General features: G+C 45.2%; 1 protein-coding gene across 1 annotated transcript in view; it reads left to right on the forward strand.

Moving 5' to 3' along the window:
- The first annotated feature begins 715 nt into the window (after nucleotides 1-715).
- The window catches only part of LOC137665122 (hematopoietic prostaglandin D synthase-like), a 38,772-nt gene continuing 24,671 nt past the window's right edge, over nucleotides 716-14,816 (forward strand). The window contains exon 1 of the mRNA XM_068403930.1: nucleotides 716-793. Within this exon, the coding sequence (XP_068260031.1) occupies nucleotides 716-793 (78 nt within the window). The remainder of the gene's footprint in view (nucleotides 794-14,816) is intronic.

The raw sequence follows: 14,816 nt of genomic DNA on the forward strand, positions 1-14,816 counted from the left end.
CTATCTCTTCAGCACCAGAAAGCTTTGCTCCAACGCTACTGCTTTCTGGTCACCCACAAAGAGAAAAGCAAAGTACAGCAATGTTGAATGGACTTTGATAAGGTCAAAGTACAAAAGAAAGAGAAAAACAAACAAAAAAGCACAACATCCACGAGTGATAAAGAGCAGTAACATCACAGAGCTCTAACTACTAATGTGCGTTACTCATGGACAGAGTTTCCTTGAATCTTAAATCACTTTGTTCTTCCTGACAAAGGCTTGGAAACTATATTTTCTTTTTTTTTCTGGTTGCTTTTATTTCTGAGTCCTCTGTTTTAATGAGATTGTAGTTATTTAAGGCATTGTTCTATAATTAGATCAGGTACTGTAGGGCTTTATATTAGTTAGGAATAACCTAAGACAGACGTTTCTTGGCTTGCTCCGTACTTTTTACATTTTAAAAAACCAACCATCATCTGACTTAGCTCCCCAGTGTCTATTTTTTTATTATCTTTTTTTAAATGGCACTTTAAAATATTCCTTGCCCTTGAACACAAGCTGAAAAACTGCAGTACCCAATTTGCTGTACTAGTCCAAAAAGTCACAAAGGTTGCTTGTTGTCTGAGGGAATGATGCATTTGCTTTGCGTGTGACTGTGTGTGTGAGAGAGGGGGGAGAGAGAGTCATGACTGCATACTTGTCACGGGGAGTGGTTTGCATATTAATAAACATATATATGAGCCTTTTCCACCGAGGCTGGCACTCAGAGGGACTCGGGAGCACCGAGGAAGGGACCACGTATCACTGCACCAGAGTGAGTTCTGTTTCGGCTTTGCTTACTGCCAGTCTGGCTCCTCTCTTTCCCCTTTCTTCTTCTAATCCTATTCTGCCCTCCCTAGAGCTACTGTTATACCAGCTGCGTGGGGGTTAGTCTCGTCAAATTATGCTACGTGTAGGGCGAGTACTGAGAGTATTTCATTTTTAGAGTTTTGCGAGGTTTATTCAACATGAGTCTCTGACTAGTGCTACTGCCATAGCGAGGGATAACCGTGAGCTTTACACAGCGGCTGCGAGTGTAACTCAAGCACCCCATCTATATACCTTCTCTGCTGCTTACAGGCATCTCTGAACTGCCTGCTGTACTTAAGCCATCTGTACAATCACAGGCACTGCTACAATCAGACTTCAGAAACTATGAAGTGCTTTTCTAGAGGCAAAAATGCGGATCACTATCCTGTTGTTACAGCAAGCCCCTGTTTCTCATCAGCACCTGATGCTATTAGTACTGAGCTGCTTTGGGAATCAGGGTACGTGTCAGAGAGACGCTTTCCAAAGAAAAGACAACCTCACCAGCACAGCAGCAAAAAGCTGGTGTGGGGAAGCTCCTGGCCTTCTGCAGGGAGTTTTCAGTAAGTGAAAAACCATTTCAAAGCAACGTTCTTTTAGATGTAAAGGCTGACTTATACGCACGCACTTACATAACCAAGGCAAATCTAGGCTAATGTCAGATTTAATGTCGTCTGGTTCACCAATGGATTAACATACTCTCACCCTAGTTCCCACCATTATTCTATAGAGGAAAACCTCCTGCATCTGCTTCCACTCGCTCCATTTTTCTCCTTATCAAAACTCACAGAGTTTTCTTGCTGCTGGGTTTTGTTTTGGTTTTTTTTTTTACTTCAAAATGGTATTCTGAATAGCTGTTCAGAGTGTTTTTTCTTTAAATTCTGACTGCTGTCATTTGCCTGTGTGCATAATCCTCCTGCACACATTTCCTCTGTTAAAAGCCATTCTTTATTCACTGCTCATTTCAAACTATCCAAGCAAACAGACTGTAGCTATAAAGAATTTTTCCTGGACTTCTATGCTCCTGAGAACTGTTTGTAAACACTGGTACTTTCAAAAGTTGCAACTTTTGTAAAGCAAAAAAAACCAACCTAGACACAGAGGTCTTTTGTAAGTTTACTTTTGTTTATTCTTTTGTTTTCCTTAATCCCAAATAGAACCCACCTCTCCCTAAAGATGCGTACATAGTGTGAATTACTCCCTGCCACAGATGCACGTGCGTCCAGACACACAATCAGATCTATTTACATAGAAATAGGACTGAAGCTCTCCAAATTTTAAACCAAAAATATACACAACGTAATTCTTAGAGTTCTGGGCTTGTGCACATGCAAGCATGTTAGCCAGTCGTCTTCAGTGCAGCACACTCCTGTGCCACTGATGAACAGACTCTGCTGCTCTAAGGGTTTGCTCTTAAGATTTATGGTTCCTGTCTGCCATACACAACCTTCTTCTAAGCAGTTAGAAGGCAGAAGTCATTGAAGACGGCGCTCACTTTCAAAATACCTTTGATCAAAATCTTACTGACAAGTAATTACGCTGCCCAGGAGCCACTGACATGTTGCTGGTGTTGGATTAGCAAGCGGCATGCCATGCCACTAAAAGCTGTGCTTATTCACGTCAGCTGAAGACTTATCATATATGCTGCAAATCTCAAACAGGTGAATTTTTCACCTTTTTGCCAGTTAGTCTAAGAGGGGGGGAAAAAAGAAGGAAAAAAAAAAGAATCTGCCAGATCCCACATATACATTTTAAAGTGCCTTCCATTTGAAGAACCTCACTTATCTGGAGTCATTCTGCTAAAACTCCCATAAAATAAGCTATAATAAAGAACTGAAAAAAATGAAATGCTTAATTTTGCACCTCTTTAGAAGTAACTAAACACATTGCTGGAATGACTCTGTAAAGCATGAGCATGAAATGGGACAGGAGAGAAAACAAGGACATTCAGTGATAACGGACAGACACATCTACGCTTGGGATTTGGGTAGCAGATGGCAAAGGGAGAAGAAGAACAAAGAAAGATATACAGAAAGGATGGTTTGAACTGTCTCACAGTCTTTCGTTAGTTGATGTCTGATGACATCATGAAAGGCAGGTCCTGCTTGACCAACCTGATCTCCTTCTATGTAAAGTGACCCGCTTAGTAGATGAAGGCAGGGCTGTGGATGTAGTCTATCTAGACTTCAGTAAGGCATTCGACACTGTCTCCCGCAGCATCCTCCTAGACAAATTGGCTGCCCGGGGCTTGGATGGGTGGACTCTTAAATGGGTTAAAAACTGGCTGGATGGCCAAGCCCAGAGAGTGGTGGTGAATGGGGAAGAGTCCAACTGGCGGCCGGTCACTAGCGGTGTTCCCCAGGGCTCAGTTCTGGGGCCGGTGCTGTTCGATATCTTTATAGATGATCTAGACGTAGGGATTGAGTGCACCCTCAGTAAATTTGCAGATGACACCAAGCTGGGTGGGAGTGTTGATCTGCTGGAGGGTAGGAAGGCCCTACAGAGGGATCTGGACAGGTTAGATAGATGGGCCGAGACCAACGGCATGAGGTTCAACAAGAACAAGTGCCAGGTCTTACACTTTGGCCACAACAACCCCATACAGTGCTACAGGCTGGGGGAAGAGTGGTTAGAAAGCGGCCCGGCGGAAAGAGACCTGGGGGTGCTGATCGACAGCCAGCTAAACATGAGCCAGCAGTGTGCCCAGGTGGCCAAGAAGGCCAATGGCATCCTGGCCTCTATTAGGAATAGTGTAGCCAGCCGGTCTAGGGAAGTGATCGTCCCTCTGTACTCGGCACTGGTGAGGCCGCACCTTGAATACTGTGTCCAGTTCTGGGCCCCACACTTCAAGAAAGATGTTGAGGTGTTGGAGCGAGTCCAGAGGAGGGCGACCAAGCTGGTGAAGGGTCTGGAGGGCCTGACCTATGAGGAACGGCTGAGGGAGCTGGGGTTGTTTAGCCTGGAGAAGAGAAGGCTCAGAGGTGACCTTATTGCAGTTTACAACTACCTGAAGGGAGGTTGTAGCGGAGTGAGAGTCAGCCTCCTCCCAGGCAACTAGCGACAGGACAAGAGGACACAGCCTCAAGCTTCGCCAGGGGAGGTTCAGGTTGGACATTAGGAAGCATTTCTTTTCAGAAAGGGTTATTAGACATTGGAATGGGCTGCCCAGGGAGGTGGTGGAGTCACCATTTCTGGATGTGTTTAAGAAAAGACTGGACATGGCACTTAGTGCCATGGTCTAGCTGACATGGTGGTGTCAGGGCAATGGTTGGACTCGATGATCCCAGAGGTCTCTTCCAACCTGATTGATTCTGTGACAGGAAAGAACAAATGTGGGACACCAGTCTCTGTAACTGTATGCCTCAGGTAAAGGAGCACTTTTTTGTGTGCCAGGGTACTCTGGGGCAGAGCAAGGAATCTGCAGCAATGGGCACTGTCCCAGAGCCAGACTCTGCCTGGTGTTTCCATGAACAAAAGCGAAATCGGCTGCAAGCTGCTGCCCAGAAAGAACTTTCTTCTTAAGTGTAGGGACACAAAGGTTACAGTTTTACATACCAAGCAGTTTGTGACCACAAGTCATGGGCTCTTGGTTGTTTACCACTTACGGCCAAATCTAGGTGGTCCCCAGGCTTCTAGCCGGGTGTTGCTCAGGGCTGTAGGTCCACACTTGCCAGAGCTGGTCCTCTCAAGAAGACTGGCAATGCCTGAAGAGCGCTTTAGCGATGTCCTGGGTCTCCTCAGGCTCACTCTGTCTGTGAAAAGAGTTTCCAAATATCTGAAAATACATGAGATCTGTGCCCCAGCCCACTGTGCTGGTGCCTCCTGGGCAGGGTGGTATGCGACAGGCACCCCAGGGCAGAGCAGGAGGACACCAGGAATTTGGGACCAGAAGACCGGGTGGGGGGTGCTGGAGAACCCTGCAAAGTGAATAAAACCTTGCCTGGTCTCACCCGTGCCGGCTACAGGGAACATATATTGTGCTGAAAAACCTACCTAATTCCTTTTCTTTCATGCCTGTAATTTCGTTTATTTTTGGCAAGTTGTACAACGGATTCACAACATGCGACAGTCCAAGAGCAAAGTAGTTTAGACTGTCAGGGGGCAGGATTTGGCATTTGTACTCCCCCTTGTACATATACACACACACGTACACGTGGCTGGGATAGGAAAAAAAGCTCATTTTTTCGCAGCCAAGGAAAGATGCCAGCGGGCCAAGACAGTTGTTGTACAAATTACTGTGCTGGACAAGCTTGAGAGTTCAGGAAATGGACATCACAGAATCACAGAATCACAGAATGTTAGGGATTGGAAGGGACCTCGAAAGATCATCTAGTCCAATCCCCCTGCCGGAGCAGGATTGCCTAGACCATATCACACAGGAACACGTCCAGGCGGGTTTTGAATGTCTCCAGAGAAGGAGACTCCACAACCTCTCTGGGCAGCCTGTTCCAGTGTTCGGTCACCCTCACCGTAAAGAAGTTTTTCCTCATATTTATGTGGAACCTCCTGTGTTCCAGCTTGCACCCATTGCCCCTTGTCCTGTCAAGGGATGTCACTGAGAAGAGCCTGGCTCCATCCTCATGACACTTGCCCTTTACATATTTATAAACATTAATGAGGTCACCCCTCAGTCTCCTCTTCTCTAAGCTAAAGAGACCCAGCTCCCTCAGCCTCTTCTCATAAGGGAGATGTTCCACCCCCTTAATCATCTTCGTGGCTCTGCGCTGGACTCTCTCTAGCAGTTCCCTGTCCTTCTTGAACTGAGGGGCCCAGAACTGGACACAATATTCCAGATGCGGCCTCACCAGGGCAGAGTAGAGGGGAAGGAGAACCTCTCTCGACCTGCTGACCACACCCCTTCTAATACACCCCAGGATGCCATTGGCCTTCTTGGCCACAAGGGCACACTGCTGGCTCATGGTCATCCTGCTGTCCACTAGGACCCCCAGGTCCCTTTCCCCTATGCTGCTCTCCAACAGCTCTGTCCCCAACTTGTACTCATACATGGGGTTGTTCTTGCCCAGATGCAGGACTCTACACTTGCCCTTGTTATATTTCATTAAATTTCTCCCCGCCCAACTCTCCAGCCTGTCCAGGTCTCTCTGAATGGCTGCGCAGCCTTCCGGCGCGTCAGCCACTCCTCTCAGTTTTGTGTCATCAGCGAACTTGCTGACAGCGCACTCTATTCCCTCATCCAAGTCATTAATGAATATATTGAATAGAACTGGTCCCAGTACCGACCCTTGAGGGACTCCGCTAGACACAGGCCTCCAACTGGACTCTGTCCCATTGACCACCACTCTCTGGCTTCTTTCCTTCAGCCAGTTCACAATCCACCTCACTACCCGATCATCCAGACCACACTTCCTCAGTTTAGCTGCGAGGATGCTGTGGGAGACCGTGTCAAACGCTTTACTGAAATCGAGATAGACCACATCCACAGCTTTACCATCATCTATCCACTGGGTTACATCCTCATAAAAGGCTATCAAGTTGGTTGAGCATGACTTTCCGTTGGTGAATCCATGCTGAGTGCCCCTAATGATCCCCCTATCCTTGATGTGCCTAGAGACAGCACTAAGAAGAAGTTGTTCCATCACCTTTCCGGGGATGGAGGTGAGGCTGACCGGTCTATAGTTCCCCGGGTCCTCCTTCTTGCCCTTTTTGAAGACTGGAGTGACATTCGCTTTCCTCCAGTCCTCAGGCACCTCTCCCGTTGCCCACGACTTAGCAAAGATGATGGAGAGTGGCCTAGCAATAACTTCCGCCAGCTCCCTCAGCACCCGCGGGTGCATCCCATCAGGGCCCATGGATTTATGGACGTCCAGGTTGCTTAATTGGTCCCTGACCCAGCCCTCATCAACCAAGACAGATTCCTCCTCTATCCTGACTTCTTCTGAGGCCTCAGGGGTCCGGGGCTCCTCAGGACAGCCTCCAACAGTATAGACAGAGGCAAAGAAGGCATTCAGTAACTCCGCCTTCTTTTTATCCTCTGTCTCCAGGGCCCCCACCTCATTCATCAGTGGGCCTACATTGCCTCTAGTGTTGGCTTTACCTGCAATGTATTTGAAGAAGCCCTTTCTGTTGTCCTTGACCTCTCTTGCAAGGTTTAATTCCAAGGAGGCCTTAGCTTTCCTAGTTGCCTCCCTACATCCTCTGACAACAGACTTATATTCCTCCCAAGTGGCCAGCCCCTCCTTCCATCATCTGTACACCCTCTTCTTCCACTTGAGTTTGCCCAGCAGTTCCCTGTTTAACCATGCAGGTCTCCTGGTACCCTTCCTTGACTTCCTACCTGCTGGGATGCTCTGATCTTGAGCTCGGAAGAAGCAGTCCTTGAATGCTAACCAGCTATCTTGGGCCCCCTTACCTTCTAGTACCCTGTCCCATGGGATTTCCCCTAGCAATTGCTTGAAAAGGCCAAAGTTGGCCCTCCTGAAGTCCAGGGTTGTGATTCTGCTAGCTATTCTGTTCCTGCCACATGAGATCCTGAACTCTACCATCTCATGGTCACTACAACCAAGGCTGCCCTCAACCTTCACCTCTTCAACCAGACCCTCCTTGTTAGTGAGGATAAGATCCAGCAGTGCTCCTCTCCTAGTTGGCTCATCCACCATTTGCATCAGAAAGTTATCATCAATGCACTGGAGGAACCTCCTGGACTGTGGATGGCTGGCTGAGTAGGCCTCCCAGCAAATATCAGGGTAGTTGAAATCCCCCATGACAACCAGGCCCTGTAATTGCGAGACTCCTCTCAGCTGCCTGTAGAAGGCCTCATCACCCTCCTCATCCTGATCCGGTGGCCTGTCATAGACACCCACAACAGTATCACCCCTGCCAGCCTGCCCCTTAATTCGCACCCACAAACTCTCAACTCAGGATGACATGAAATCATCCTGGCAAAACCAGCAGCTGCCTTTGGAGAACTGACTAAACGACTTAACACACAGCAACGTGACTCGCAACTGCGCTCTTTGCTTTGCAGGGATATTGTGAGGGGGTGCTGATTTGTCTGAAGACTACAGAGACAGACGCAAGGCATGGATTTTACAGGAATGACTGGTGTTGGCAAGAATTAAGACTATTTAGGCTTTTCTTCTACCACAAAACTCTTCAGGGAATTCTTAAAACATCTGAGGAGGAAATAAGATACTTAAATAGTCTCTCCTGAAAAATTATCCTGACCACTCCTCAGTCTGCATCTTTCCTAGAGCTCTCCTCTTGCAATTTTATTTACCAGTATTTCACAGTCTCAGGTGTGCAATTTATTCATTTGAAGTTCATTACAGCTTGGGAGGCTGCACAAAACAATTTTAAAAGTAATTTACATAAAACTGGGGCCAAGTAGCTGCAAATCAAAAGACTGAGGATCAGACAGAAAGCAAAGTCATCACAGATGCTCAGGCCCTAACCCGAAGAGCCTGGCACGTGAGGCAGAAGGAGCAGCACGCTGCCGAGGCAGCCCAGCGAAGCCCTGGCCATCACTGCCTCTGCCTCCTTGTACCTGCTGACGGGTAAGCGCTCCCTCATTCACTCCAGTTCAAATGAATGGAGTGAACTTCAAATATCTGAATTCTTGTCATTATGACTGCACTTGCCTGAGGGGCAGTCACATGAAGAGCAGCAGCTTGGAAGTCAGCTTGGAGAAACCCAGTGGACCCTGGTATTCTCCTTCCAACAGCAGTCTTGACAGTGACCATCCATTCACTGTCTAGTCACATTGGACTCTCACCTTCACAAAAATATCTCAGAATAAGTATTTCTTCCTCTTTCACCGAGATGTGTTTTTTCCCTGTGTTCTTGAAGGATTTTTCTAGAGCTCCGATTTCCTACATCATCAAACCAAGCCTGGAGCTTCCTTGGACAGATAATTGCTTTAAGCTCTCCTACAGCCTCTTTTTTTAAACCCAGACATTGACAGATCAAGCTTTCAAAAGCCCTTGCTCACACAGCAGAGATTTACTCATCAGGTCACTCAACATACTCGTTTCATTATTACTCCTCAGTAATCCCACAGCAATGCCTTAAAAACTCTTCTCCTGTTAGGAGGCTAATTTCCACCACAGGTTGCAAATAACCAGCACGCTGGGTAAAGACGTGCAAAATCTCACCAAAAAAAAAAAACCCTATGTGCTTTAAGCCATGCATGTACCTAATCTTGAAACTCATGCTAAGAAGAATCCGGCCACAACCAATACATTTGGGATCTGTTATTTCAAAACTGAACCCTACATCAAATGGCATAAACATTTATTTCAGATGATTTGTGTATTAAACAGAAAAGGGTGTGCAGACTTTTTTTCTTTTCTCTGCAAGGTCTAGGTTGCTCTCTGGCATAGAAAAAGAAGGGATCAAATTAAAATGTTTATATTCTATAATTGGGGCAGTGCAGGAAAAGAGACCATCACTTTTTGGGAAGACAGTTTATGTCAGACTAAGAGCTGACAGGAATTAGATAGAATTACTTAAAGCTTTTCGTTTTATTCTCTGTCAAAACACAGACTGCTGTGGAAACCTTCCATTGGAAGATTTGCAGTCTTCCATTAATCTGCCAATATTCTCCAATCCTTCTCCCCCAAAAGGGGGGCAGAAATTTTCTTATTTTATTCACTAAGAAAATATTCATGAAAACATCTTTTGTCAGAAAAAAACCACAAATCAACAAATCATTACTATTTTTAGTTTTCAAAGGCTGAAAATACCTCTTAACTCTCTAATATTTTTGACTCTTTGTTAAAAGCAGGAGAAGTTTATGCTCGAGAAAAGGAAAATGAGCATTTCTCCTGTTCGCTGTGCAATAAGAGAGGACAATGCTGATTCTTCAGTTCTCTGTTTCCTAATGGGAATCCCAAAGTCATTAGCTTCCCCATTTAGGGACTACAGCACGTAAGATACCTACCGTACCCCTCAGTTTTTTTCCAGGGAAAGGCAAAAGTTATTTCTCTTAGTGTTATTTACATCCTGATAAACAGCTTGGATTAAGCCAGGGCCTTTGCCAGGCAGTCGCCAACCTTCCTCACAGGGAAGGAGCCAGAAGGGGACCAACAGCCACCTCGTGGCTGGTTCTTGCTGGCATGGATCGATTTCTCACCATCAAACTCCTTTCTCTCCAAAAAGGGCCAATACATCACTATTTCTGTTTGCAATTTCAGCTCTGAATTTAGACATAAAATACAAACACAGAGAGACTTTAGAGAGAATAATTTTTCATCTGAGGGAAAAAATTTTAGTCATTGCTGCAGCAACCAGTTTGATCAGCAACGAGGAGAGCTGCACCATGCCCCACAGACAGGGCAAGGCTGCTTTCCAGCTGGCTCCTGCCCTTTAGGCATTGCTCAGTCAGGAGAAGGTAACCAAGCGTGCCTTTCCCCAAACCTTTCTGACCATTATGTTAGGTTGGTTAAACAAAAGGAAGGAATACTGGACATGGACATTTTCTATCTTTCCCACCTTGCTAAAACTGCAAAGTGCATTTTATAAAGTTATAGCTGTGGAAGCTTTTCTTTACTTGCCTTCTACAACAACTATTTAAGTCTTGTCTCTCTGGTTCCTTCCTCTGAAAACTGAAAATTTAAAAATGAAGGCAGGAAGACTCACTTGGACAGCGAAACATTTTCTAAAATTGAGGAAGGAGAAAGCTGCTTTAATACCCGGCTCTCCAATTACAGGGATGAGGAATTCACACGTCTGAGAAGGACAATAAGCAAGACAGGCAAAACTGAACTTAATATTCCTAATGTTTCTCAGGTGAAATAAGGCAGAGTAAGTCTCTCTCCTGGTTAAAAATCTTTCTTCATACTCCATAAAGTGACACAACTCTCCCCCACCCCTAAAGATCAGAACCAAAAGTTCATGCTTCGTACTTGGATAGGTCACTCCTGACATAATAGCCTAAGAAAAAAACTCTCCTTTAATGTGTAAAGACTCTTTTGTCTTCATATACAAAGAAAAAACCCCATAGACCCAGCCAGCTTCTCTCCTTTCCCTTTCTAAATTGAGTTTCCTAATTGACATCAGCACTACTGTGCCCTGTGACTGGGAGTTAGGAAAGAGAAGGAATAGTTTTCCCTCTGAAATCCCAGTGTTACCATTAATGGAAAATGTTCAGCTGATACTGGTTATAAGAACTTTAAGCTGTATACATGGCGTGGTACATCTAGGACATCACAGAAATACATGAGTAAATATATGAATTGGCTGAAACTGCAGTGCCTCCTCCACCCCAGCAGCACACCCACATCAGGCTGTGGGGCATGCATCTATTTCAAACCTACTCATCTAATTTCTAGGCCGACTTTGCAGAAGCACCTTGGAAAGAAATAGCAGCTGCTTTGAAAGCAGCACTAAGCACAAAAAGAAAGAAAAACGTCCACCGAGCTTTTCAGCTTCGGCTGGGTTATTGCTTAGAGAGGGCACGAACTCTGTCTCACACTTCATAAAGCAACACGCTTCTTGGCAAAAGATACCTGTAGGCTTATGTGAGTGGGAGCTGATTTGTTGTTATACTTTCATCTTATAAAATCATGAAAATGGAATGTATAATACCAGCTCCAGCAACCCAAACACTCCAAACTGATATAACAGCTTGATCTTATAATAAAATAAACAGAGGTATCCATTGACTGAATCATCACTCGCTAGTCCTCAGAGGGACGACTTCACCTTCCTTGTCAGACATGGCAGCACCTTCCCTTCTCACGCCCTTCAGCAAATGCTGGCTTTCCTCCAGGGGATCCCAAGGTCCAGCCTGCTCTCCCAGTGGCCAATGACAGGCCCTGAGTTCACAGATGCAGCCCTAAGTTGTATTAGCACTGGGAAATGAAACGGAGCTCCCTCAAGGGCCACGTCTTAGTCTGGTTGCAATTCAGGTGAGGCTGATGACACCAGGCAGCAGAGCCCTCGCTCCAGCTCCCACTTTTTGGCAGGCCCACGATTGGGGCAGAGTTGTGTCAGGTGCTAGCTGTGGTCCTTCCCCTAAGTGACTCCTAAATTAATGAAGACCTCTCATGTTAAATAAGTACACATACAGTGCAAAGCATCGTCTCTTCCAGGCAGACAGTTCGAGTCCCAGATTTTTAGAAATACCCAGATGAACCTTAACCCAACCCTACCAGTCTTGCTTGCTTGGAGGGAACATTTGAGCTTTTTTAAATCCTCTAACAATGATGAAACTTTAAGGCAAGAAAACTCATAATTTCTCACGGTGCAAAGTGCAATTAAAGGGGACTTTGCACCATGAGGTCCTTTGCCAGACTTTGGATGGTTGTCAACAAATAGCTCAACTTAGCTGGTTTCTCCCCTTCCACCTCCAGCTCAGGGAAAAGCTCTCTGCTGCCTGTCACCTCAAATATTAATAACCTTATCCAAGCAAATGAAATAAAGTGCTGCCTTTTGGTTTTGTTGTGTTTTTTTTTTCTGATTTCACACACTGAGTATCTGCATCCAGGTATTGGTGTTTGTTACCAGCGTGAGGAATATTTCCTTGTGTTACTTTGAGGGCTGGATTTTCCAAAGCAGAGAGGAAACACTGTTCCTCTACAAAGTCCAGCAGAGTTTTGGTGTTTACTTTCACGGGGCAAAGGCTCAGGCTGGGTGTGCAGGACTGCGCATCGGCTGGCAGAGGCAGCCTGCTCTGGGTTGCACTGGGCACACACCCGAAACCCATCTTGAGCAGGTGAAATGCACGTGGTGCGCTTGTGTTTTACCCTTTAAAGCAGAGCAGGGGCACATACAGTGTCATCCAGTAAAACCAAAAGTATCGCATACCTTGCAGCCACCAGGACTGTTTGCTTCTGTATCCTCCCGGTACGTTCATACTGTTTCCAGTCTGCATGTGCTTTCTCTCTTCTGTACTACTGGCATCTTAGTTCTCAGAGAATGATGCTGTTTCCTTCCTGGGCTCTGGCTTTTCACTCTAATCTTGCTTAAAGTTTTCAAATTGACTGCTTGGTCCTGCTTCAACTGGAATAAAAGTATCCCAGATTCATCAGGTAATACAGTATCTCCATAAAGACATGAACAAGTCTTAAATTATTTGAAATCTGGCCTAAGGTGACTGAGATACTTGTAGCTTCAACCTGAATTTTGATTCATGAGTAACACGGAGGATGCCACTCTCATACACTTTTGACCTTCTCTCAGATTTTCTGTTTGACTTTGTCACCGAGTGGCTCCACAAGCTGAATTTAATCACGAGATCCACTAATCTTTCGTTTAAAGGTATGTTACAGCCAGTTAAGCTGGCTCTAAGAAAGCCACAGAGGAAAGCCAGAAAACCAGCTAAGAGGGTCAACATCTTTGAAATATTAAAGCTAATTTAAGAGTAAATTTAGACTAGCCGAGTTCACTGCTTTGAAAGTTGCATGCGATAAAACTGGGGCTGAGGTTTCCTCAGGTGCTGATGTCAACATAGGGCAGGGCAGGTGTACAGGTGGGACCCAGCCATCTATTCATGGCTTTAGAGATTGAAAAACCACTGCTTAGATGGCAGATTTATCGGTAGATGGTAAATCAGTCCCCTCCTGCATTTATAAGAACTTGGCTTTGCAACAAACTCACCTGGACAGGTTTAATAGCACTAAGCAGGTGGCTAAACGTTTGCAAGTCTGGGCACTAATATCCTCCCCTCCAAGGTCTTCCAGTGCTTTTAAGCCATGACTAAACCTACACAAAGAAAAATAATTTTAAATAGTTTTAAACATTTCCCTGCCTCCCTCCCCTCCCCAATAAAAATAAAAGCACAAAATTAAAGACCCCAAATAGACCTTTTTCCCTAGAAATAACATTTTTCAATCATTTAATAATTTTGGATATTTTAAAAATGGTTTTCATTTGTTCTTCATGATCCATTCCTTTACAAAACACACTGGGAGAATGGGATAAAGGAAGATAAGGAAAAAGACCAACAGCTAACTTTGTTGAGTCCAGAGGAGGGTGACCAAGCTGGTGAAGGGTCTGGAGGATATGACTTATGAGGAACGGCTGAGGGAGCTGGGATTGTTTAGCCTGGAGAAGAAGAGGCTCAGAGGTGACCTTATTGCAGTCTACAACTACCTGAAGGGAGGTTGTAGCAGAGTGGGAGTCGGCCTCCCAGGCAACTAGCGATAGGACAAGAGGACATAGCCTCAAGCTTTGCCAGGGGAGGTTCAGGTTAGACATTAGGAAGCATTTCTTCTCAGAAAGGGTCATTAGACATTGGAACGGGCTGCCCAGGGAGGTGGTGGAGTCACCATCTCTGGATGTGTTTAAAAAAAGACTGGACATGGCACTTAGTGCCATGGTCTAGTTGACATGGTGGTGTCAGGGCAATGGTTGGAGTCGATGATCCCAGAGGTCTCTTCCAACCCGGTTGATTCTGTGATTCTGTGTGTTCGGTAACAGCTATTCCGAACACAACCATTTCTTTCCTTTAGAAACCTGTGTGGACTTGTTTAGGAAGCGCTACTCCTGACATTTCACAAAGAATACAAATAAAAAATAAAACCTACAAACATTTACAAAAAACATGCTTACAGTAAAGCTATAGAGGCCTTTAAAATGTCAAGCATTTTTGGTAAACTCCTTGTAGGGTTGGGGTTTTTTTGTTTGCAGATGGAAAAAAAGTCATAAGCTTAAATGTGGATCATCCCTGCAAATATTTGATTACTCCTTACGGTGTATTCATTAGAAATTTGTTTAGCTTTGCTTTAGACATTTCAAACAATAGTTTCCCCTGCTTCCTTGACAGACCAAAATATTCCACAGTCTACCACAACAGCCAGCAAGACTTTCTGATCTTCAGCCAAAATTCCCTTTTCTTTACATCACCTCACTACTCCTGATTATACATGTCTTTGTATATAAAGTTCTCCCACGGTAAGAATTAGACTCTTACCAAATACTCACCACCAGAAATGTTACGCTTCACTCATCTCCAGCCCGCTCTATATGTAGCTGTCTACTGCCTTCCTCAGGACTGTACCTTAAAATCTTCTGTTCTTGTGCTTTTAATG

The sequence above is a fragment of the Nyctibius grandis genome, chromosome 6 (assembly GCF_013368605.1).
Source record: "Nyctibius grandis isolate bNycGra1 chromosome 6, bNycGra1.pri, whole genome shotgun sequence".
NCBI classification, from domain to species: Eukaryota; Metazoa; Chordata; class Aves; order Nyctibiiformes; family Nyctibiidae; genus Nyctibius; species Nyctibius grandis.